At 35.8% G+C, this 27,345-nt stretch overlaps 2 protein-coding genes across 19 annotated transcripts in view; one reads left to right on the top strand and one right to left on the bottom strand.

Moving 5' to 3' along the window:
* Positions 1-22,853, top strand: part of raskol (Ras GTPase-activating protein raskol) — a 131,650-nt gene extending 108,797 nt beyond the window's left edge. For 17 of the 18 annotated variants that reach the window (XM_090119471.1, XM_090119470.1, XM_090119468.1 and 14 more), the window contains 15 exons: positions 9,132-9,357; positions 10,155-10,224; positions 11,848-11,975; positions 12,309-12,452; positions 13,688-13,833; positions 14,172-14,399; positions 15,136-15,335; positions 15,837-16,045; positions 16,454-16,566; positions 16,879-17,045; positions 17,328-17,567; positions 18,116-18,213; positions 18,427-20,422; positions 20,770-20,885; positions 21,367-22,853. In XM_090119471.1, coding sequence (XP_089975597.1) covers positions 9,132-9,357; positions 10,155-10,224; positions 11,848-11,975; positions 12,309-12,452; positions 13,688-13,833; positions 14,172-14,399; positions 15,136-15,335; positions 15,837-16,045; positions 16,454-16,566; positions 16,879-17,045; positions 17,328-17,567; positions 18,116-18,213; positions 18,427-20,422; positions 20,770-20,885; positions 21,367-21,595 — 4,310 coding nt within the window. In that variant the 3' untranslated portion in view covers positions 21,596-22,853. Of the gene's footprint in view, positions 1-5,218; positions 6,407-9,131; positions 9,358-10,154; positions 10,225-11,847; positions 11,976-12,308; positions 12,453-13,687; positions 13,834-14,171; positions 14,400-15,135; positions 15,336-15,836; positions 16,046-16,453; positions 16,567-16,878; positions 17,046-17,327; positions 17,568-18,115; positions 18,214-18,426; positions 20,423-20,769; positions 20,886-21,366 lie in introns of all 18 variants that reach the window. The other variant, XM_090119469.1, reaches the window with a different exon arrangement.
* Positions 22,854-23,067: 214 nt separating this feature from the next.
* LOC149909477 (uncharacterized) lies at positions 23,068-25,113 on the bottom strand. The gene has a single exon (XM_090117536.1). The coding sequence runs from the start codon at positions 25,111-25,113 to the stop codon at positions 23,068-23,070; it is 2,046 nt and encodes a 681-aa protein (XP_089973662.1).
* Positions 25,114-27,345: the final 2,232 nt, after the last annotated feature.

Raw genomic sequence — 27,345 nt, 5'->3', positions numbered from 1 at the left:
TAATAATATTGTTTTCTAATTTGCAAACTCGAAGATGAAACTATTGTGGGGTCATTAAATTGACATAATGTTGAACTTATGTGGGACACGTTTGAAAGGAAGCAGGGGTTATCTGAATGTCAGCTTAATGCCCTTTACTTCCTTCTCATATCGACGAATAATTATTTTGAATTGTTATGACTGTTTGCAATAACAAATTAATTATAAAAGCAACAATATGATTTGTTTACTTGTTTCCAATGTTCAATAATTAATATGATGTAAGTAATTGACGTTATAGCCACGCGTGGTAAACTCTCAATTTCTGTTTACATAATGACATAAGCAGTAGAAAAAAGTAAGCATTCACGAAATGAATGTGAAACATTTTAAGAATTTTGAATCTTGATGCTGTATTTTGGCATAAAGATGGAATGAGTCATTTGATCTCACGAAGATAACATAAGTTGGCCCACTTTTGCATTTTACATTGTGTTTGCACCACATGTGATCAAAACATGTTTTGTGTGTGAAATTTATTGATGGCGATAAAAAAATCTAATAAAAATAATGTTAGCATTATATATTTGTTATTTATTATACCAATATTTACATATTATGTAATTATAAATCACGCTCGGGTTGTTCGCGTAATTTGCCTCTAATAGCTTAATAATAAGGCATTGTCTTACTCAAATAATGTCATTTAAAAATAGGCTCGATGTTAGATAAGGAACACGTTAATATTTAACGCAGGTACTATTAAGTATTTAGGATTGCAATTGCTTGCATTTTTTCCGTGTACATTTTCGTCATAAATTTCTAAACAATTACAGTTGAGTTTTTGATACTAATTTTATCGAACTTATTAAAACGTTACAGTAAAAAAAATAATGCAAACAACCTCAAGATTATTCCTATTAAACATTCGTACTTAGTAAATACTATACATTATACAAATTAAAACATGATTCAAGTACATGAATTACTATCGTATACTTTGTGATCGTGACCTTTTGTTGGTGAACGGTGATTATCTAGGTCTGGTGCAAGACTCTAGTCACGATTATGTTAATACATATACTATCAGTCGCACTTAATGAATTATCTAATAGAAAAGAAAAATATTTCAGAATTATATTTAATCGGTCTGCTTTATTCCTGCATCATTAACTCATTAATTGATTACACATATCTCATAAAATATAATGAGTTAGATACTTAACTCATGAACTGTTCAGAGATAGTACGCTGTACGACGTAACTTCATGTTAAGACAATATGACTGAGCTCTACTATTGCCCACGCGGCCTTAAACACTGGCATTAAATAGTAAATACCAGCCTTCAAGTAGCTCTTTGTCTTCCAACACAGCCTCCGACACGCAGCGGTTGCGCAACTATCCGGTTACCGTCAAACATATTCCGCCAGCCTCATTGTAGTATCTCGCTTGCATTGTTCAAAATTCGTTCCTGTATACCTCGACCTCGACTTTCTCAGAAATTTCTCCTTCGTGCCTCTAATCTGTTTGATTTTCATCAGCGGTTCCTTCCACGTTGATTTAAAGCACATCCCGCCTCAAACGGTTTCAACATATAGATGCCAGTATTTGATATGCTGATGCATGCAATACGTGTCTTAAAGAAACTGGTGCGACGTGTCTATGCAAGATGCGTTTTAGTTCTCATAATCTTGCCCTCATTTTGAAACGAGCTGCGGTAACTAAGGGTTTTACCGTGACCTTTTCTAACCTATATCTCGGGTGCTGGCGACACCTAAATATCAAGAGTCGTTTTGTGAACATATTGTAATACAATATGGATCGCGAAAGGAAGCCCCTCAAAGTTAATTGCATTTTGTTCAATGTTAAGTTTATTTCTTTAATTTATAATTATAAATGTAGTACGAAACGTGGACTCGGATGTACTTAACGAGTTCTTTGTAGGTTTACTTTTCAGGTCAATCATGGTGTAGCTTCTTAACGGGACTACATCAGTTTTTGCTTCGTTAGTAATCGTTCTTGGTCATGGTCATTAAAACATGGTCTGAACTCTGAAGGTAAAAAAATATCGAACAAAAAACAAACACTTCGTATTTAAATTTTGTAAAATATAACAAACATAACTATCATATTAAAAGGTACTGCTTTGAATACGCGGGCTTATCTTTAAGTATATTTTTTTCATTCCTTCTCATCACTGACAACTTGAACCCTTCGAGAACATCTTGATTGATGTTCTACAACGACTCATTATGGCGTCTTTACATTGTACTAGTAATTTGACTTAACAGCATAGCTTAAATTTTATAATGATGACTAAGATTAATTGCAGTTTTATTGTTCACATTTTTTTGTTGAATTTGAAATGTTTTTCAACTTTATATAAACGGTGTTGTGAAGTTAAATACATTGTACTTTAAGTACAACCTCGTTCAATAATATTAAAATATGAGTATGTGATTTAACGATTTTCGATACAATGTTTGTATGCATGGGCAATATACGCGCCAACATAAAAGTAAACCAAATGACCCACGTGGGCCGGGTCGTCAAACCTGAATGTACCAGGTACTTACTAGGAATCTCGTTTGTCCGGCCGAGAGGAAGTCATGATCACATCCGCCATACTGCTTTTGCTCTTCACTGATTCTTACGACTAGTGCTCAGTATTAACGATCTTGCTTAACCTCATTCTGAGTAACTAAACGAATAGTTCATAGCTAATCTATTACAGCATGAGTAAGCGGAGCTATACATCAAACGTGCTCTATTTGTTTGTTCTTCTAATACTGTTTTGCAATTTGCAGTGGTTGTGCAGCTTTCATTATTTACTGTGGTCGAAATTGGCGACAGGCTTAGGAAACAGTACTGTTACGTTCACTGCTTTGGTACCTTTTAACATAGGAGAGTTGGTTTAAGAGGGAGTACCAATTTTACATATTACGAATTGGAACAAATTTAATTTTCAAGTATATCATATACTCCAACTACTCTTAATGATCAGTACTATAATATTATCTAACAAGCATATTAACATATTCCCTCTTTGTTCAATTGGGTTATAAATTTGCGTAATGACCCCTTATAAACATTTATAGGCACGTCAAGGGTAGAACCGGACAGGTAGTTGTGGCATTTATAAACCCCGGGCATCAAATAAATAACATGGATAATTCTTCGTTGAATAATTTGCGAGAATTGCGTGTGAAAAATATCTTGCTGCGGACATGTTGTGGTTTTATTTTTGTCTTCATATTGTACACACTTGGAACGCTGGAGACCGACCATGGAATGCGGATTAAGAAATTATATTTTATTATTTATGACAGTCATATGCATTATTATTTGTTATTACTTTCATCTATACTTCTATACTAATATTATAAAGAGGAAAGGTTTGTATGTATGTATGGTTTTCACGCATAAACTACTGGACCGATTTTGATGAAATTTGGCACAGACAATCTTTAGACCCTGAGAAAGAACAAAGGCTACCTTTTATTGCGAAATATGTACCACGGGCGAAGCCGGGGCGGACCGCTAGTGACTTAATAATTTCTGATCTAGTTTGTTTCAATATTTTCAGTGTGAATGGACAAGAACTAGGAATAAAACAGAAATTAATCTTAATGCTCGTACGGGAAATAGGACTTTCACGGGCTTATATTTCTCATCAACAACTTTAAAGACCAGCCATAATTCTTAGAATTTCTCTTTTATAACATTGCAAGAGATTTATATACACATCTAACAACTAGTATTGAGTTATGAGTTAATTTGTACGCATATAAGAAATAAATAGAGTTGAAGGACCTACTGACAGGCGTTGCAGTAGATTCATACAACCTGCGCAGTGCGCTGCGATTGCCTTGAAACGTGATTGCATGCTAGTCACATAGATATCCACTCTCTACTGTCGTTTCAAGATCTTAGTAGACTATTGTATTACATTTAAAAACGAGTTATTGAAGCATAATATAAAAGAGTTATCGAAAAATATAATGTAGAGCTTCTTCGTTCCTAACCATTACAACATAATTCGACAATTTCATATAAATACACATACATATTATGATCTTCCTCAGCATAAAGAACATTTCTTACGCAATATACGGATAGTTGTTAATTTTTGTGATTATGATTCTGCTTTTAGAGCTAGCTATAAAAACAGTGAAGCGGCTCTGAATTTGGTAAACACGTACGTTTTGTACCAGAGACCGGTTAATAGCATTCGTTCCGCAATCTTTATTTGCTTGCTTGCACTCCATAACAACCCGAGATCTCATTCTATACATCACGACATCCGGTGCTTACTTTACTCGTCTTGTTCGTCTTGAAAATTTCAATGGATCGCGGTTTTATTTGTTTTTGCACGTTGTGTGGAGGCTAATTCGAGCGGAATTCCATTAAAATATAGAAACTACGTGTATGAAATGAGAATATTTTAATGCTGAAAAATACCGAAGGTTGAATAAGTTAACAAATAATTTAGAAAAATTAAGGTATATTATAAAGAACATAATTAAGGTTATTGATGAGTAATAAATACACTTACTTTAAATAAAATAAACATCTGTCATAATTACATAAATGATTAAATTGAAATATTAATGGGCGCAAAATGTTCAATTTCATTACCATTTGTGTTGTGTTCATTACCTTGTTTCTAAATTATTGTGTGCATGAGAACACGCAAGTTCGTTAATTTAATTAACAGATTCCAGGTTCTCAGGCTAATTGCGTATGTTTGTAATATATTCGTAACCGCTCCTAAATAAATTTGCACGACACCCGCCGCTTTTCTGTATAAACAACGAACACATGTGTTGACTGCTGTTACTATTATTGCTTTTCGCGAAATTTAGTTCGTGTCTCGTACTGCGTTCGAGAGGACGCGTCCTAACTCCAATATATAAGTTAACAAGTTGTATAAATATCGAGATTAGATTAGTTTTCCAGTTCTCTATATTTGTCGCATGGCCAATGATTTTCCATCAGTAAAGTAGGTTACTTCATTGTTGCCGTAGTGCATAATCTTATCGCACTTTGATAATGTGAAATTATTCATAGTTCTTGTTTTAACACGATCGATATATCTTGCGAATAAAAAGTTTTATGTAAACTTCTAACTTGTGTAATTTTGAATTATTTATTACTTCTGATACTCAACAGTTTTTATAGTAATTTTCATGACTGCAAAGTATTCCAACATTTTACATAATATTGTTGTTTTAATAGATAACTCATAGTGCAGTGAAATAAAGGAGTGCAGTGGTTAACACAATCATAATTAATTGTGTTTAATAATTTTAACGGGTAGATAGCAATGGTACGAATGGATATAATGGGGCAAGCTCCTGTGACTCAGCACAGATTGCCGTAACGTGGCGCATTTCCGTGATCGTGCAATGACCAGCATGTCGGGAACGATCTCACCGAAGTCCTCACCTGCGTGCGACGAGGAGGGGCGACGTAAATCTATTTTTTATGTGCCATTGTTCGAGAGCTTTGACAATTACTTACCGCTCACGCCAGAAGAAAAAGAGGCTTTAATAACGGGGCAAAATATTGATGGAACTCCGATAAAACCAAAGCGAAAATATGCCTCTGATCGCGCAAAATTACAAATCTACTCTAGAGGCGATACGTCCTTGACCGAAAGTGAAAGTGATATCAGTTTGTTTAGTCCAGAGAGGCGATATCACCGACCTTTGTCAACGACGGCGAGTTCTAATGAAGCGCTGCCGAGAATAGGTCAACGTGATCTTATGAGCCCTAGACTAGTTGCTGAAAATGATCTCATAAAGCACTCGAAACCGCGACTACGATCTACGACTTCGTGTGAACCACGGTATGACAGGGTCTACCAACCGCTAGCAGTATCGATCTCATCCAATAAATTAAATAATTCCATAGCAAATATTTCAACTAAATTGCCATCACGTACTGATATAAGAAATTCTAATTTATCCTTAATACCCGACTCACCAAAAATACAGACTCCTAACAAAGAGAAATCGAAAACATTGCCACAGAACTTGAACACCCCGTCACCTATTAAAGGTAGTTGTAGTTCGTCATCTATATTTAAAACGCCAAAAATAACGGTCACCCCCGAAAGTCCTAATAAGAGCGCTGGGAAAATTACTAGTTTCATTCGAAGATCTCGAAGTACAAAGCTTTCAAGAAGCAACTCATTGCTTCGAAGTATTACAGCAAAGAATATTGAAGAAGGATTAGAAGAAGTTGCTGTTATTATTACGGATATAACTGATGATTATGAAACCTTCGTTGGAAAAAATGGTGGTGAAAGAGAGGTTTTAGAAGCTCTTATAAAGAAAAATGAGGAGCAAGTTGCAAATAGTCCTCTCAGTATTCGAAGAGGATATCATCTGGATGTCGATGATGATGTAGCCGTGCATTCTGGTAAGAACAGTATCTATTTATTTGAATTTACGTATTGTGTGTATTATTTATACAATATATAATATAAATATTAAAAACATACTTATTACATATTTTAATAACAAAATTAAAATTCCATACAAATTAAAGTCACGTGTTAGATAAAGACTGTCAAGTGTGAAGCTGGTATAATAAATTACTTGTAATTAAATTTTTCCGGCTGAATCAATACGATGTATTAACTAATAATTTTAGTACATTAGCGTGCGTGAAAGTTAGGGATATCTTATGTATTCAGTATGAAAGGAGATACCGTTATCGATTCGTATTCAGTTTGCATGTAAATACCGGTTCGGTTTACTTTTTAAACGATCCCTATACTGGATATATGATTTGCAGTGCATAATTAAAGTTCCATGCAATGAATTAATTTCTGTACTTAAAATACCATCTCTTATTACAACACACCAAACATACTAGTTTTTCATAAAACAACAAATGAGTGCCCTGTTATCGTATGTATGTTGTTAAGTACTTCCTCGTGGGCGCTTATCACTTCGTTATCCAAGGCGTGATTGTGCAATCTAACAATGCCGTCCTCAAATGTTTTGTTAAAAAATCATAATGTTCGTTGTCCAAAAAAAGCCTTTAAAGGATTTTTACGAAATACACTATAAACAAAACTGTTTTATAACAGGGAAGTGAGACATTTACGGTAAATTTCATTACAGGTTGTCTACATCTCCACGTTTATAATATGGCATTTTGACAAATTTCATTATAAATTACCAAGCTCTAAGTGAACGTTAGCGTTAACTGTTCGTATATTCTTGGAGCCCCTTGCAGGGTTTTGCGTGGCGCAGCGAACTTGCAATAATTACGATGCATGACTCACTTGTACCATGTAACTTGGAAGCATATTGGTTTTAGGTCACTAACCTTTACAGGGGTGAATAATCATAAACGAGACTCTGACTGAGAAAAATATAAGAAATTTTAAATTCGCCTTAATCTCCGAAACCCTATCTTCCCGCTTTCTTCGGCTATCTTATTGTACTGACTCATCTCAGTCTAAAAAATATAAAATAAAATGACATGCCAAGAAAAGTCCCAGCGGTGATTCCTTTTGAATAGATTTTTTTACGCTTTTTTTTACTTGCTTATCTTAACCCATTGTATTCAAGACAAGTTTTAAGAGATTATGAATATCAAGAAAATATGTAAGAAACCAGCAAGTTTATTAATTTACCACGAGTATAATCGATCGATATCATTGACATGTTGACGATCCCATAACCGATGCAATAACGGTAATAGGTTATACACAACATCTATACTAATATTATAAAGAGGAAAGGTTTTTATGTATGTATGTATGTATGGTTTTCACGCATAAACTACTGGACCGATTTTGATGAAATTTGGCACAGATAATCTTTAGACCCTGAGAAAGAACATAGGCTACCTTTTATTGCGAAATATGTACCACGGGCGAAGCCGGGGCGGACCGCTAGTCTGTTATATTCTCATCGTTCAGCGACACATGGATGTCGTTGGCATATTTCTTCAATGAAACGTGTTTTCAATTTTTTCTAAATTTTTGCAAATTTATAAACATTTTAAATCAAGTCGAAAGAACACCTAACCTCTACAATTTGTGCAAATCGTTAGAAACAACTGCTAATATGCATGCCAATTTGTAGCTAAAGTTTAAAATACCAATACAAAATGCATGAAAGAATGTATGTAATAAAAGTAAAAACAATAGCGCCAAGTCGATATTTTGTTTTGTAAACGCAAGCAGCGGTCACGGGCGTCGTGCGCGCAACATCCTGCGGAAGCCACGCGTGGCCGTATCGCTGTGTCGACGATATTACATACTGTTTTGATTACATTGCTTTCGTAATACAATACTATAAGAGCATAGTACATTAGAATGATAAGAATTAAATTTATTCATTATTTTTGGTCTTAAATTAAAAACCGTTGTTAAAAACGAACTTTAATAGTTCAGGAATCGGGAGTAGCTATCTGCAGCAACCACCTCTATACATATTTAAACACTGTTTTTGCGAAATAAAAAGTAAGAATGTACCTAGATCGAGAACAAGTCCGTTTTGAGATGATAAAATATATCTTACGGCAATCAATTAAAATACCATAATTTAAATATGTTATAATAAATATGCTTCAGTTCATCTTTAGTATATAATGTGCAGTTGTCGTAAATATAATTGGTAAGATTACTTAGTACGTATTCTAGGAAAGTGAATTTGCACCTTTACATTAAATCAATTCAGACTGTTGTATATGATTGCCGTATTCACGGCCATTTGACGCGAGCCTCTTTGTAAAACGGACTCAATTGAGCGCTCTAAGAAATATGCGGTTGTTCCTGCATTCACTATCTTGTTTTGGTAAGAATCGGTGTAATGTGGTCACAATAAAATGTGTTTTCTATGGAATCGACGTGTTTGTTGTGAATAGTAATAATTTAAAACTATGGTTTTGAAAATAAATCGAAATACGTTTAATTTATCGTGACTCTATGTTTCACAATGGGTGTTTTATACGTCTCCGTCTAACGACATTCAATTACTTTGACCAATTGTCTCAAATCTCAATACAATTATTAACGTTTAATATGTTTGGTACTTATTCAGGTGCAATTACTATTTATCACAGTCTATCAACTTGTAATATCACATCGTATAAATTACTAACAATAAAATCTCCTTGTCCACAGACACATCATATGAAAAAGCATGTCGGCGAGGGTCCGCACCAAGCACGCCCATACCAGGCGCTCAGGCGCAGCACAGTCCATCGCGTCTTGCGTCCTTCTTCTTCTCCAAGAGATCCTTCAGAAGCAATCCCTTGAAACGAACAAAATCCGCCACCAAGTTGGAACGGGAGAGGATACTCGCGGCGGTCCCTACTCATCCAGCTACACATGCTTTACGGACTTCAAGGTATTTTAATTTTCTTGAGCAAATCATTTGAGGAATCTTACTACTGAGACTCGTACTACTGTGTTCTGCCTTCTATGAATCTTAAAGTGCATTTTCATGGATAAAATTAAATATAGAGACATATTAATATAGTTAAACATGCCAATAACAGCAGGATTCAAATGAAAATATGACGAATGACCTAAGTAAATATTTGTTGTTCGTTACCACTTACCATTACACTCTATGTGCATATTTTAGTATCTGTATTGAAAAATAATATCTAGTTCGGTTTGAAAAATAGGGACGACTATTTTTGCGCTACAAGAAGATCTTTTATTTTATTTTGTCAACTATTTTATTTAATCTCGCTCTTGTTACTCCTCTCAGACGTCTGAGTCTACAAAGCATTCCACTGATTGCTTCCCGAAGCTGAGTAAAGCCTGTCTTTTGCAGAATCCGCAATCGATTTATTCTGTCTGTCTTTGCGAAGATAATTTATTCGTTAAATTTTTAAAAGTGTTTTAGTATTAAATAGATTGTATAAACCAAGCAAGGCATGAAATGTATATTTAATTTATTTTTCGCTAATTATATCATTAAAAAATTACTAGGACAACAAGAGTAATTAGAATATGTCGTGACCGCATCATATTATGAACCTAGGTGTCGTAACATTATTAAGGAGTGTAGCCCCGCCTCGTCTGTCGTATCCATTCACTAAAAGCTTTTACGACTGTGTACATAGAAACCTAACTGTCCAAGGAATTAATTATGTTAACTACATTGTAATTAATTTCACTTTTGCTTACTTTCAGATCCCATGAAAGTTTGTTATCGGCGCATTCGCCCGCTGTATCCACAATGGATTTGGGACCTCCAAATCAAGTAAGTTAGAGTCGAATTGTTTCATAGTTTCCTAGTAAACATTTACGTTAGACTTTAGAGGTTTGACTCAATATTTAAAGTAGTAAATAGGCACGATGTTTTGAATTCTCTACTTGTTCAATTATTAAACCTTTAGTAATAAACATGAATGGTAATTAGATAATAAGCGTAAATGAGTTAATTAATGTAAGCTTTATCTTGATTCAATAATAAATTGCAAATTGAAAGCTTTTCGAATAAGCAATTTAACCTCTGAGTCACCATTTAGTAGAGCAGGCTCCAAGGAGATGTTCGTTTGCAAAAATAGCGGACCTAACTAAATCTGATTTCTGATATATATTGTATAGATCCCAGACATGCTATAGACAGATGTTGCCAACTAGTTTTGTGGTCCCCCTCCCCCACCCCGGTAATTAAATATGGCATACAAAGAAAAAAAAACAATTTCCAAAACATGCCGTGTGGGGTATCAAATGAAAGAGCTTATTGAGTAGATCACGAATATATAGCATACTATAACATTTCTTACACTTTCTCTAAGATTTTTTAGAAAATTTACGAAAGTGGTCCATTTTTGAGTTAACTTTAAACCACTATAGATTGAAAACTCATGAATATATTTTTTAAATTATTATTTTAAATAATTAACAATAGTCCATTGTTTACGATTCAATAGTTCGTACAGTGAAATAGTTGCATGGGGGAGTGGGGGGAGCATTCAAAGATGGCGAGTATATTTTCAAGTTTAGAAGAGGCTGATGAAGTTAAGAGGCTGATTCAAGAATGTTCTGCCATATTTTTCATTCTGTCAAACACAACGACAGTGCAGAGATAATTATTCTAAACCCTGACACCGATATTTTTGTATTAGGCCTTTATTTCTGACATAAACTTGAAAATATACTCGCCATCTTTGAATGCTCCCCCCACTCCCCCATGCAACTATTTCACTGTACGAACTATTGAATCGTAAACAATGGACTATTGTTAATTATTTAAAATAATAATTTAAAAAATATATTCATGAGTTTTCAATCTATAGTGGTTTAAAGTTAACTCAAAAATGGACCATTTTCGTAAATTTTCTAAAAAATCTTAGAGAAAGTGTAAAAAATGTTATAGTACGCTATATATTCGTAATCTGCTCAACAAGCTCTTTCATTTGATATCCCACACGGCATGTTTTGGAAATTTTTATTTTTTTCTTTGTATGCCATATTTAATTACCGGGGTGGGGGGAGGGGGACCACAAAACTGGTTGGCAACATCTGTCTTTAGGATGTCTGGGATCTATACAATATATATCAGAAGTCAGATTTAGGTCCGCTATTTATGCAAACGAAACTCCACTGAGAGTCCGGTCTATAGGATTTGACTCATGTTTTAACATTTGCCAATTGACTAATACGATTGACTTTGTTGTACGTGTATTTTGCCTTTGTAATATTAACTTATAGAATTTTTTTCTTATAGAAGTAAATATGTATTGCAGAGAAAATTATTTACGTGACTTATAAATATTTAATTAAATATTCACTTTATACATATATGCAATCTATGCAATATATGTTTTAAATTATACTTAAAATATAAAGTTGCTTAAAAATAATAATATTTTTACAGGTAGAAATTCGTGCTCTACATTCGTCGGTGCTAGGCAGGCCGCACTGTTTTGCATTGAGTGCAGAAAACCGAGCACCTAGATATTTTGCTTGCGCGTCACGTAAGGAAAGAGATAGATGGATATATAGGTAATTATATTTTAAAATACGTTGTAATTAATTATATTAGTTTCCTTATATTAAACTCTACTCATGTTTTATTACTAATTACTTTATTTTTGACACGCTTCTATTAGCTTCAACTATGTTTATATGTAACTGACTCGCTTTTAAGTTTTAACCCTCTATTTATTATACGGACAGATTTAATTCAATCTTATATTATGTGTACACTTATCAAGGATCGGTGACAATACAATAATTACATAAGTTTATCTAATTAAGGCCTGTTAATTCATTTATTCAGTTTCACGACTTACAAAATAAAATATATTAATAACATAATTAATTATTATTTTTCAGTTTACGGCAAGCAGCACGACCCGATGAAATACGGACGAGGCGATGTGAGCGAACGGTGAAGCTCTGGTTACTTGAAGCAAAAGCCATTCCTCCTAAAAAGAGATACTATTGCGAGATTCTTCTAGATGACACCTTATATGCGAGGTATATACTACATAACTTATCTTAATATATATGTCACGGCTAAAGGTAGGTGAGAACATAAACTTAAGATTAGCCGGCTAAACTTAGGTTTATTTTCGACGAGGTGTTAATGTTAGTTTGTTCTATCTTTCGCCGGCTAAACTTAAGTGTAACCGCAGGCCCGTGGCTAAAAATGTCGGGGTGGGTAGATTTGGTTAGCGCCGGGCCGGTGGAGGGCTTGAGGGGCCCGCACAGTGCCAGAAAACACTCGCCCTGTTCCTTACATGTATTATAGTAACCAAATCTACCCACCCCGACTCAGGGCAGAAAGCTGGTGGCTAGGTTAGGTTAGGTTAGAACTCTTAAGACCCGCACGAGCCGAGCGAGCGCAGCGAGCGTGCTGCGGCAGCAGCCGGCGAAGTGCCAGAAAACACTCGCCCTGTTCCTTATATGTATTATAGTAACCAAATCTACCCACCCCGACATTTTTAGCCACGGGCCTGCGGTTACACTTAAGTTTAGCCGGCTAAAGATAGAACAAACTAACATTAACACCTCGTCGAAAATAAACCTAAGTTTAGCCGGCTAATCTTAAGTTTATGTTCTCACCTACCTTTAGCCGTAACATATATAAATCTCGTGTCACAATGTTTGTCCTCAATGGACTCCTAAACCACTGAACCGATTATAATAAAATTCGCACACCATGTGCAGTTCGATACAACTTGAGAGATAGGATAGTTTAAACATGTAGGCACCACGGGCGAAGCCGGGGCGGACCACTAGTAACTTATATGTTTTTATAATTTCCTACACATTTACATTTATTAAGCTATTGCATAGCTTCTATCGCGGGCCTTGAGCGCGGCGACCGAATGTAAAAATTCCGTAACGAAAAAACCTAACGCTCCCCACTCCAACCGGCACAGCGATGCTATGCAATAGCTTTACCTCGGCAGTCCTCGAGTGCCACACGTATTTTTTACGGTACAGTGATAAAACTGTTCAGAGCTTGATCAGAGTTTTACCATTAAGTACTCTATTAATATGTAACTGTGTTATTTCTTTATTCTTCTGCTCTTTGATAAAAAAATGTTACTTCAGCCCGCAAATGAATAAGTTATGAATAAAATTTGTCAAACAAGTTTGTAAGATCAGATTTGATTTTGAAAAATACGTTTCAGTCGAAGACAGCTTTTGACAGGATTCAATAGTAGGTAGTAAAAAAAAATAATTCATTTTTTTCTAATTTCCAGATCATCATCGAAACTAAAAACGGAGCTGTGCTTCTGGGGCGAGGTGTACGAGTTCAGCGCGCTGCCGGCGGTGCGCGCGATACACGTCAACGTGTACCGCGAGCCCGAGCGGCGTGCGCGCAAGCGGGACAAGCACGCGCTTGTTGGTGCGTACCACTATTGTGTATCTCTATAAATATTGTTATTTGGCAGTGTATATCTTCATTACATAGTAAATTCGCTTTCTCTGTCCCTATGTCCCTTTGTATGTTTGAATCTTTAAAACTACGCAACGGATTTTGATGCGGTTTTAATATAGTATAGAGTGATTGAAGAGGAAGGTTTGAGTATATAATTTATTCGGTTTTAGACAAAGCGGGCGAATCCGCTGGTAGTAAGCTGGTATAGCATAATTAACATTTTTTTTCGAATTTCGAATTTTTCGAATTACTCCGACTAGATTAAATTATCGCTTATTAAAATGTTTTTTTCACTGTAATTGCAGGCACAGTCCGCATCCCGGTAGACGACGTATCGTCCCGCTACCTGAACGAGCGCTGGTACGGGGTGAGCGAGGGCGACAAGCCGCAGTCGCCGGGCCCCGCGCCCGCGCTGCGCATCAAGTGCCGCTACCAGTGCGTCGACGTGCTGCCGCTCGACTGCTACGCGCGCTTCCTCGACTACCTCAAGCGGAACTACCGGCGGCTCTGCGAGTACCTGGAGCCCGTCATCGGTGAGTGTAGGGTGCCGCTACCGAACAGCGCTGGTGCCCGGTGAGCGAGGGCGACAAGCCGCAGTATTATTTACCACTACACTATACCCCATATTTCCACTGTTAAAGTCAATTGAGTCTGATATAAAAGTGAAATCATACAAATGTTTTGTCTCCGAGTTGAGGATCGATAGCAGATGTAATTTGTTTTGTATTTTATGTGATTTATTCGATGAATAAAAATGAACTAACATTCAAAAGATATGATTAAAAGTACGTATACCTTGGTTTTGTGAATGTTGTGAAGCAATGTATGTTGATTACAGATTATTATCGAAAGAAAATTCACATAACCCTGTAAGGAAGTTGAATTCGAATAATGATGTTTTAGTTTACTTTGTAGTACTTTATACCGCGACCGTCATTACATTGTTGAAATTCATATTGTCATCTAATTGAAGATTACAATTGTAAGTCCGATTATTCAGCTAAGGCTGTATTCAGGCCTCAGGGTCATTCCCATAATTTGCTTCGTCAGAAGTACGGTCAAATTATACTTTTTGCACTCTTACTCTACAGGTCAAATTATACTTTTTTGTGCACTCTTACTCTTTGCAACTGGCATATGAAGAAGTTTATAAGCTTCGAAAAATACCTGCGCAACTGATATTTTTGCCACATTTATTAAGTTTGGCGTCGGAATAGGTGACTAAAGTATGCAACGTACAAAACTCACGTTCTATTATATCGTCTACAGGTGTAAAAGCAAAGGAGGATATCGGCTGTGCTCTCGTCCTCTGCATGGCCGGTGCTGGCTTGGCCCCGCGATACTTAGCGGATGTAGTGGCCCTTGATGTGCGAAGGACTGGCGACCATTCGCTCACTTTTAGAGGAAACTCGCTCGCTACTAAGAGCATGGAGGCGTATTTGAAACTCGTTGGTGATCAATATTTGCAGGTTAGTGTAGTGCTCTATTTGGAATAGTTTTGGATGGACATTTAAATTTGTTTTCTAGTAGGTTTGTAAAATACCAAAATATATTATGTTAAATAATATTTTCAATGGGAATGATAAATACAAAATCAAATCAAATCAAAGAAACTGCTATGAGTTAGAATCATATTAACAGAATTCGTAATTATGGGTCCTTATAAATAAAAATAATAATCTTAATCTTTATGTATAAATGTATTTATTTAGAAGAGCAAATTTCCTATATCAACGAAGTTTACCATTATCAGCTCTTATCAGATTAACACACTTTTAAAAGTTATATGATGACACATTATTATTGATTAACGTAGCAAAAAAGATCTTATTGGTATAACTCTTAACTAACGTGTCGAGTACAGGATAAAGTAAAAAGATAATCTGGTACACGGGACAAACTAGGCTAGGCGGTGTATTAACTATAATATTACCGAACCTACAAGATAAACAAAACCTATTCTCTTTCAGGACACACTGGGCGAGGCGGTATGTGCAGCGGCGGGTCCCAGCGCAGCGGAGTGCGAAGTGGACCCGCTGCGTGCGGGCTCGAGCGCGGCGCTGCGCCGGCAGCAGGCCGCGCTGCGGGACGCGGTGACGCTCGCCTGGCGCGCTATAGCGGCCTCTGCACCGCGCTTCCCACCGCCGCTGAGAGACTGCTTCGCTACTTTTAGAGAAAGGTTTTATAACTATTCATAGTCACACATTATTTATTGCTTTAAAATCGACATTATATTTTTAAGAATACAGCTGTCGATTCTCCTTAAATATAAATAAATAAATATGTGTTAATGATAATAAAACTCTACAAGACTATATACTATAATACGCACATTTGTGCACTCTCCGACTGTTTTGCTATCTTGGTCATATACATACATATATCCATAGTTTCATAGTTCAGACAAACACTAACAATAACTACCTGTGCTAACTTCAATGGTGTGATATCACACCAAAAGGTTATATGAGCTTTTTTTATAACTTATCTTTTTTTTAATAGCCCGGAAGACATTTGATACTAAACATGTGACGACAATATTAGATATTAAATAATAAAATGATAACTCTTTAATTTTATATTTCAGGCTGGCATCGATGGGCAGGGAAGATATATCAGACAATCTCATCAGTGCTTCAATATTCTTGCGCTTTTTGTGCCCGGCTATACTGTCCCCGAGCCTCTTTGGAATTACTCACGGTAAGATATTAACTATGATTCTTAACTTCTTCTTCATTAAAAATTACTTTCGGCATGTAATTAAAGTATATCTTAATTATTCAAACATTAACAATACATCTTTGTAGAATTCATCATAATTTTCGTATTCGACACAATGTTGAACCTGTCATCATTACTAATTTTTATTTTCTATACATAGAACAGATATGACTTAAAATCAATTTTGTATGCAATACAATAGTTTTATGTTATAAATGACACACATAAATACACAAAATAAGAATTTACCCATATCAACTTAATATAAAAATAAAACAATACTGAACACAGAATACCCGAACGAGCGTGCGGCGCGCAACTTGACGCTGGTCGCGAAGACGCTGCAGACGCTGGCCAACTTCACGCGCTTCCAGGGCAAGGAGGCCTTCATGGAGTTCCTCAACGACTTCCTTGAACAGGAGGCACCCAATATGAAGGCCTTTTTGAGAGCTATTTCTGTAAGTGTAACAAAAAATTGAAATATTAACGAATGTTTAAACTGTCCAGTAAAGACTGGAGTATGTATTGTTTTTAAATTTATAATTCCTCAATGGACCAAGTAAATTTATTTTAAATTTGAAACTTCCCTACTGATATGTTCTTCCCTCAATTGATAAGATGAATTAGAAAAAAAAAATTGTGAAAATAAAGCGATGTGTTTGAAATACTTTCAGCAATAGTTTTCAATGCTAGTAAGAAACCCTTAACAAAACCTCATATCTTCAATTTTTAACTTCTAGACACGGCCGCAAGAGCAACAAGCCCAGCAACAGCCACAGCAACAGCAACAACAGCAACAGCAACAAGACAGCAAGCGCAACTCGTCCACATCTCAAGGGTCCACAACATCAGAGTCACAGATCGGCAGTGTGGAGGCGGACCCCGAGTGGGCGCCGCACGTGGACTTGGGCAAGCAGCTGGCCACTTTGCATGGCTTGTTGGTGGATAGCCTGCCGAAGCTACCCGCTGGGAGGATACCGGTGAGCATATATTACCCTACATCCCGCATATTATATCAAACTAGCGGTCCGCCCCGGCTTCGCCCGTGGTACATATGAAAAATAGATGTTGGCCGATTCTCAGACTTACCCGATATGCACAGAAAATTTCATGAGAATCGGTCCACCCGTTTCGGAGGAGTATGCAGACTAACATTGTGACACGAGAATTTTATATATAAGATTATCCCAGATGGTAAGAGACCGGGATAATTAAAAGTATATTTGTTTTACTAAAATTTTCTTGTGCCAAGGAATTTATTACACTCATAATAATACCAAATTGTTCTCACATAGTGCTGCGCAACCGGTACAGTTTAATTGACTTTAAACTTACATTTGATTGATTTCATTGTTTACTAAAATGTTAGGTAAATACTTAAATAATTTAAAAAAAATATTTTGAAAATTCACTTGTAAAATATGTATAGCAAAAGCAGTTACATACACCCTCATATTTAAAAATTCAATAATGAAAATAAATATAGAGATTCAATTTTAACGTAATATAAACTTATATCTATTTTCAGGAACTGGATCCACTATCCGACATTTTGGAAGAACTTTCTAAGAAGTTAGTGAGCAACGATATCGGACCGACAACCCAAATGACTGATAATATATTTAGGTGAGTTACTTGATAACTACTTAAATTTACATTTCAAATAAAAACAGATGTCTCAGTTTATGAATAAAAAAATATTGTAAAGTTAATGTTTATATAATATTTACACTGCTAAAAACAAATTTTTAAATTTATACAGCTACACCATCCGCTTTGCATCATATCCAATGTAGTTTCGACACAAGCTACGCATTTTAAATAATCGATTTCTTTCAGGTTCAACGATCCCACTTGCAACACACCAACGAAACAAAACAATGAAAACGTTGTTTCCAACGGTCCAATAAACAGTAACTTCGCTCACAGTTCACCTATCATGAACAAAAACGGGGTCCAATTCAATATAAGTCCGTCGAAATCGAACGCAGACGAATCGAAGTACAAAGGATCATACGTAACTGTGTCCAAATCGCCCAGTTTTAATTTACGCTCCGCAACGCTACCTAGAAATGGATATGGCTCGAGCCCGGGAAACCAAAATGTTAACCCGGACAGATACAGCTCACAATACAACAACCAAGAGCACTGCGTTAACTTGAAAGTCGTACATATTGGTTTCGGCTCGGATCAATATCCAAAAGGCATCAGCAACGGCTTAAACGAAAGCCTCGAGAGACGGTTCCAAGACAGATACAAGCCAAACAATAATTTCAATCAACAGCACTATCACAATAATTCTAATTACAGCAGCACCGAAAGATCTCCGAGTAGCGATAGCATTAACCACAATTATTGCACAAACGAAATGCAGAATATCATAAAAGAAACTGCCACGTTAGATGAGTTGTCAGATTTGTTGAAATACGCAGATGATTCCGATATAGTTGACGAAAAGATTATGAACAAAAAGAATATAGCTCAATCGAAATCGAACAACAATATCGTGAACGGGAACAAAAATTACACAAACAACGGCTCAAATGTCTCTATTAGTGGTTTGTCGAATGTCGCCAGTTCCGGTTACCAAAGCATCGCTACGTACAGCCAAAGTTCTAGTCCCGTCGAGAATACTGCACATCATCATCAGCCCTATGAAAATGGCGGACAACCTTTGAGTCGCTATTCGCAGCTAAATTACCAAAAACAAAGAGATAAACAGTATTACGACAGTAAAAACGAAAAGTTCTATCCAAAGAGCCCAGTGCAGCAAAAAATCGAATACGACATTCAGAAATATGGCATACAAAACTTTACCACTGCCGATAATGTACAAAATAACACAAATTCAAACTCAAAGATCGCTCCATTAGTGTTCACGAATCCCGTTTATAATATGGAGGATAATCGACAATCGCAAGAAAATAAAAAGAATGAAAATAGAAACTCCAAACGGTGTCCATGTGGCTCATCCAGTTCATCCATAGATGAGGAGGGCTTGAGCACTGACAACGCGGAGACTAATTCTGAAGAGGGTTCTACCAACTTCAATGACGATGGTAGAAACTTCGACCAACAGAATCATAACAGTACCCACCGAAAACTCACCAGAGATAATTGTAATTATGAAGATGTCTATCAGAGGAGTAATCACAGTAACTCCCCTAGAATAAGGGACGACGAATCGTCTAGCAATTCGCCCAGTCTACGCAAAAGTAGCAAGACGCGAATGCCCAGAACAAACCCTATGCTCTCTTACTCGACTAATCAAAATCAACTCAACCTCAAACACTTCGGACAGAGAGGCGAGTCGCTCTATGAAAGTAAACCTCACCATATATCCACGGATTCAGGATATCCGATGAGCAGGTCGGATTCGAACGTCGAAGAAGTGAATAAAGAGATGTATCGACTGCAGATATCGAGGAGTCAGAAAGCTTTGTACAATATGGAGAATGCAAAGAATTCTCCCGAGAAATTTGTAAACGATAACTCTATTCCGGAGACAAATTATCCGCTGGATAGAGCTTATTCGGGTGCAAAGATGTCTAGCAGTAGATTGAACGAGGATATGGAGAGGCATCAGGATTATTATGGTGTGAGGGAAAGACGGGAATCGCCGTCTCGTGTGTTCAGTAGGGAGTCTCATTCTAGTGAAGCTAGTGAGCGCGTCCCAGTGAGGACTGAGAGGGACATCCCAGCGAGAGACAAACTGCAGCGACGACTCAGTTTGGAGTCTGCGCGGGAACTCACTGACAGTTCAGATGAGATGGACGACACGCTCTACAGCACTACGGGACGGAGACGGACCAAGCATCATAGAACTATTGAACAGGTGAGGATTTTATACTTTAATTGAATGTTAAAAAATAGCTTTATTTAAATAAGATCACTTTTCACTTTATAAATAAACTTTGTTATACTATTAAATTTTCATGCATGTTTCCCATATCAATATCGGTCATCCATAAAATCTCTATTCTAAAAGTATGTAGAGTATGTTTTCTATACTTTATTAACATAGCCCAGTTTTTTTTCGTACCAACCACTACCATCTTCGTAAATACATTTATGACCTGACATGACATTTTCATGTAGTATCGCGTCAATTAAAAAAATAAAAGTAAAATCATTAAGAAAATAGAAACTCTTATCTCTAATCATATTGGTGATCTGTTTCAGTATGAACGTGAAATAGAACGATTAAAATGTTCAGTGGAATTGTTGCGTGGACGGCTCGGTCCCACTGACGCTGGCACAGACCACACCGATGCCAAGATGAAGGCTATTATATCAAGGTAATTAATTACCAAATACATATTTTGCCTCTATGTATATATTTGTTATTATTTATTTGCTAGCTAGACAGACGTAATAGCTGTAACATGAACTTTTACCATAGCTTTGCAATTTAATATTCATTTATTTTCATCTTTATGTATATTTATATAATTATAAATAGCTCTATAATATAAACTAAAAGATAAGTGACATTTTATAATTTCTTTTCCATTCTATCATTCATTTTTCAATTTGTTAGACAGTTCAACATTTTTGTCTAACACAAAACAATAACCTTATTATTCGTGATTATTGGCTAAAAGCCCATTATTTAATGCCCGAATAACAATGCATCATGAAACGAACATTATATTATTGTCTTTTCACTTCTTTATAAAAGAACAAAATAGTGACATATAAATAACGATCGCCAAAAGTGTTTTTCAATATAATGTAAGACACACTATATTAAGAAATGGTCGCAATTATCCATTCCAGGTTAATCTGCGTGGAGGAGGAGTTACGGCGCGAACAACGCAAGATGGCGGCCGCGCTGTCACACAAGCAGCGCGTCATAGAAGCGCAAGAGCACAGAATAGCCGCGCTCGATGAGGCCAACACGCGGCTTCTCTCCGCGTTAGTGCATTTACAGCAGCGGGCCCCACACCCCCCCGCACACAACACTAGCACACACTCGCCACACTCACACCAGGAACTACAAATCTAAAACTTTCTCTAACGATTCGCAATAGCAACGTTATTAAAGTGAAAACTTATTTAGCGGCGTTGAGCATTTTTTCTGTAATGGGTATAAAATCTTAAACTCGCGTCAGGACACGTGACCTGATCGAAAAAGCGTAAGATGGATACCATTCCAAAATATCAAACATGCTCAACGTTAATAATCAAGTTTTCACTTCTGCCGGCACTCCCGGAGTGCAACCCGTCTTTTTTTTTCAATCTGATGGGCTGTGTTCACAATGGGCAGCGTTGGGCGAGTAGAAGCAATCACGAGAGGGCCTAAATGTCTATAATAGGCCGTAATTGTAGATGTTTATTCGTAATTACCGTAATGGCGGCAAACTTCGACTATCATTTGTTGGGCCAACGCTGCTAATTATGAAGAGAGCCCATAACGATTCTTTACAGTTTGAAAATAGCAACGTTCTTTTTTCAATCTAAAATATATGTAGGGCATTATACAAATTGGATTTCTCATATTACTCTGTAACGGTTTTGCATTAATCTTTGTATAGTAGTAATTGGTAGTCTCATATATTCTTATTTAATTTGCACAAACTATGACGAACAAGACGTATAAGTTAAAATGCATTTCTAATTATGACATTTCTGTTGTAACCCTTGTATTATTGAAATTATTGTTATTGTATTATTTTAACTTAATGTGAATCACAATTGTTTAATTTGCCATTTATTTTGTTAACGTTGTTACGTTAGTTTTAATGACATATGCTTTAAATCAATTTATCGAGTTCTACATCAGTATTCTGTATAATATTCTGATTTCAAAGTGAAGTTTTTTGTTTTCTATAACAATGATACCAAAGACGATGAATATCCCTTACCTAGAGTTATGGTGGCGTATTCTGCGATTGTATCTCTAATTGTATTTTAATGTGTTATAGATTTTATAATATTATAAGACTTGTATGATAATAAGTAGAAGTATGATTATATGTAGTGGCTCGGCATTGGAATAGAAGAGAAATATTTTTAATACCTTTGAGTATTACGTGCGTAGAGTTTAGTGATGTGAATGGAAAATTGTATGATTTCTTTTTCTGCATTTCGGAAATGCTCTAACAAATATCCTCTATTGTAACAATTTTTGAGTATGCAATCGATAGACATTCAACAACTTAGTTGTTTTACAGTGAAAATTTAATTTTTAAGCCATAAATTTTGTTAAATATACCTGCATAGGTATGTTATAATATACTTATCACATTAAATTATGAATTACATATATTTCTTTTATTTTATATCCCTTTATTCCTTTACACAAAAACACTACGTGATCTATAAAAAAATATGTAGTTAATTGATATGAATAAGTATGTCGTTAACTGATACTGATTATAGTAGTAGTAGTAGTACTATTATAGTATTTCATTAATAATAACACGAAAACAATTCAAAAATATTTTAATCAAAGAATAAACATGACTTGTTGTATTTTTAATCATCCGTTTCTATACCAGCGGGTAAACAAATATATCTCTTTTTCGCCAATTTAAATTTACGTTCGAGCGATTCCTTCGAACTGTACGGATGCATCAATTGTAAATCTTCAATCTTGCCAAACAGATACGAGAAGTATATCTCTCTAAACTTTTTATCTGGAAATTGAGCTTGGAACATAGTTGGCCATAACATATTGTTAACTTCAGCTAATGATCTAAATAACTGCAATTTATATTTCTGTGTAAACTTTCGGAATTTATCATTTAATTCTTGTTTATGGACCCAGGTCGTATGACCGGCGTACGTCGGGTCTTTTGGTGGGGCGACGTGACCATAGCCTTTTGCTGCTAGAGTTAGGAAGGTTTGCCAGTAGATGGTACTTTGGCGAATCATTTCCTTTTTTGCGTAGGCAGAAAATGGGCCATATATTCTGTTACGCATCCATTCTTTAAGTTCTGGGACAAGGTGTACATCCGGCAGTTTCGCTGCGATATTAATTCTCCTCATTAACCGTAAAGCGCATTTTAAATAATCTTCGGGCTTCGGATTTTGTCCCAAACATGTGGTTGATGATCTTTTTGTTTTCTTCTTCTTTTTGTCCTTTTTTCCTAGTGCATTTGGATCGCCAACATGCAAAGCGCTATCTGTTTCCCAAATCCTTTTAAATTCCTTCTCAACAAAAAGATGCTTTTCATCCAAATCATAAATAGTTTCATAGTTAAATTTGAACGGTGAATGTGCCGTTGCCTTTTGAAAGAATGGCAATTCTTCCGGTGGAAATGTTCCTTCATTTCCATAATCATAATGATGACCACAAACACACTTGGTTTCCTTAACATATTTGAATACAGATTCTTGCCATTTCTTTAAACAATCACATGGTTGCGGATTCGGAGGTGGAGGTAGCCCTCGTATACCGGAGTGTACGATAATACATTCACCGCCCATATATTTATATCCGCCATGTATTAATTCACCCATCGGCGGCAAGATAGTAACGTTACCCAATACGAAAACTGATTTTCCATGTACCTTGTATACCCCGGTTATCAAGTACTGTGCATTACTAATGCCCGTATTTGGGGCATGTAACTTCTTCCTGCGACTTGATTGTTTCGGTCGTGCTACACTTATTCCATACGTCTTTTTAACTTCAGTAACACTGAATTTAGATCCTCGAGTTTTATGGCGCTGTGTATGTGTTACCGTTTTCAGAGTGACTGCGGTAACTGACGAATGAGGCTCGATGTTCATTATCCCAGCTAATCTATCACAACATGCTTTCGGTATTCTTTTCTTTGGAGGTGGTGGTGGAGGTGGAGGCGGTGGTGGTTTTGGTATGGGAGGTTCTTCCTCGTATGGTTCATTTAAATCATCTAAATTAGGAAGAGGTGCCGGCTTAAAAGGTTTTCTTTTCGGTGGGGTGTATAAAACAGCAATCATATCTTGCAAGTACGGTGATTTCAGCGGGGGTTTTGCCTTGGGTTTTGGCTTCTTATGTGGCGTTTTCTTTTCAGGATCTGCTTTGAATCTCTCTTTGAATAATTCTAATAAGTTTTCAAGGCCTAAATAAAAGATTCCAGATAGCATTAGTCTAGCATTAAGTGTGTATGACATTTGTTTTCCTTCGATTGGGTGGCCGTAAGTACAGTAAAACAATTGAGCAAGCATTACCTTAGGGTCGTTGCGACCAAGATACAAGCAATTCATAAGATCAGTTTCATTCGGCCGTGGATACAATCCTAAATTTCGCATAACAGAAGCGGTACGAGTAGGTCTTCCCTCCAAGAGATCTTGGTATATAGAAAATTCGAGGGTGTCTAGAGCGTCTCGTTGTGGGACGCTTAGAGTTTGATACCATCTAGGGCCGATCAAATCTCTTAGGTCTCTTAGTATTTTCTTATCCCTTCTTCTTCGCAGTTCTTTCAACTCTTGCATGAAAACTTGGCGTTCTCGAGTCTGTTTTGTGTAGACGACTTGCAGTCGTCGTTGGGCTCTCTCCTCATAACTTGTTTCGGGTCCATGTTCCTTATGCCCCATAATAAATTACCAATATTGAAAAATTTATATCATAAAATTGGTAGCATTCAAATAATTACAGCAATTTTGAAAAAAAAATCCGTTAACACCAAGGAACTCATCAATTGTATTTTGTAGAATATTAATATGGTTAAAAACTTAAAAATAAAATGCCATTTTGTATTTTATAAATTAATATGTCAAAAGGGTGTTTAAAACAAATAGTTTCCATTAATCTCTATGAACGTGCTATGAACATAATATTAAAATATTCTCATATTATATTGAAACGTTATTATTACAGACGATTTCAAGCTATTTTTACACAAATTTCAGTTTTTATAAATTAAGGTAACTTTTTACAGATACAAAATATAAAAACTGCATTTTTATTAATCCCTTCCTAATTCTATATTTTATGATTTTACAAATTCGTTAAGTGCATACCACACGATGTAAAAATTATGTACAACGCCATCTATTGTCGAATAGTTCTACTACGTAGACAAAAATGTAGAGCTATCATATTATAATATCATTATAATTGTACTTCTGTATTCTATATAGCATATACAATTATAGTCGATTTGTATAGATTGATATGTTACTTTATTATACAATAAAATCTAATGTGCGTCTAAATTCACAAATTAATATAAATCAAGTTTAGTCGGCAACTGCAGAGTTCAAGAAACCGCAACATTATAAGATAATTAAATATAAATTGCTTTATAAATATTACAATACATATAATGTAGCGCACAAGTAACAAAAAAAAATTGCCAAACAAAAATAGGAAAAACACCTCAACAAATCGATATACAAAATTAAAACATAAAATTTGCTTACTATTCGGGTGGACATGAAAAAAACATGCGTAAAAACGTCACCGCATCCATAAATCACGATAAAATTAACATGTAACGGTCTGATAACAGAGCGTCGAAACTATTTGTTAGTCATGCACACGCCGGCCCGAGGGCTGTGACGTGCGGGATCAGCTGGTGGTAACTCGGCCGGTCCCCGACCCCGCCGGGGGTGAACGCCCCATCATCCATCACCTGAATAATTCCTCACCTCATTCATACGCTGGCGAATCCATCTCAATATTTAAGTCCTATACATTGATCCGGAAACCATCAATCAAGTACGGCTAACCCGCGATGCCACGGAATGGTAATGCTGAATAACCAGCTGAATGATCCAGAGATGTTCGCGTAAATATACCGGATTGGTACTCTTATGCAAAATTATATGATAATACAATGCAACGTGCTACCAAAACAATTGAATTGCATTTATACCAGGATGTCCTTTTTATCCTTTAGACTTCTCCTTGTTAAAAGTTATTTTCAGGCTTCCAAATATTTATTTCATGTTATCGAAATTTTCATTATAAAAAATAAATTAACGACTTAGATTATTATTTTATAGATAGTAATAATTAAATTAAACATTTTGATAAAACTTTTTCATTAAAACGCAGCCTGCACAAACTTGCATAATCAGGAAAATAAAAGCAAATATAACATAGCGTACTTGCAAAATTATAAGAAATTGTAATGATATAATTATCTACTTTAGGTACAAGCTTTACTTTATTTAGTAATAAAAATAATTACCACCTAACTACCTGTACATTGTACAACTTGTACTTTGGTAAGTAATAATTTTTGGCACTGAAAAGTATCAAGTAAATTTAGAAAATTACAGCGAAAATTGAAGTTAAGTGTACATAATTTAAAACCTCACTTTCATGATTACGGATACTTTGCAGATGACACGTTCGACCGCAATTGTGATATTACAGAAATAAAAAGTCTTAAAAATAGCACTTTAAAGCTAAAATTACTCAACATTATATTTTAGTTCTCCACTGATATGTTTACGGGTGCGTTGAACCCACTTTCTTGCATTTCTATCGAGATAGTATCTAGCGTATTGCCTAGGCAGGGCTAGAGACTACTGCGCTTGCGACGTTCACTTTCCACGTGTCAGGAAGTATCTAAAGACACTTTCACTCCATTCAAGATCATAGCCCGTTCCGCCTTTTGATGCTCTTTACAATAAAGTTTAACTATAGGAGATATGTTTATGTTTGTAGTGCTTTAGTGACATGCGCATATGTATAATTGCTCGCTTTGGTTTTGATTACAAATAACCCTTTAGCTCTTACATTTTGCGACTATGAGCTTTAAATGATTTAATTGTTAAGATATTATATACATAAGGCTTCTTTATACATATACATGA

This window comes from Colias eurytheme, chromosome 3, assembly GCF_061535395.1.
Source record: "Colias eurytheme isolate Ceu_HAF_F1 chromosome 3, ilColEury1 Martin Lab GWU primary, whole genome shotgun sequence".
NCBI lineage: Eukaryota > Metazoa > Arthropoda > Insecta > Lepidoptera > Pieridae > Colias > Colias eurytheme.
The sequence above is the reverse complement of the archived record's forward strand: the minus strand, read 5'-3'. Positions and strand labels throughout refer to the sequence as shown.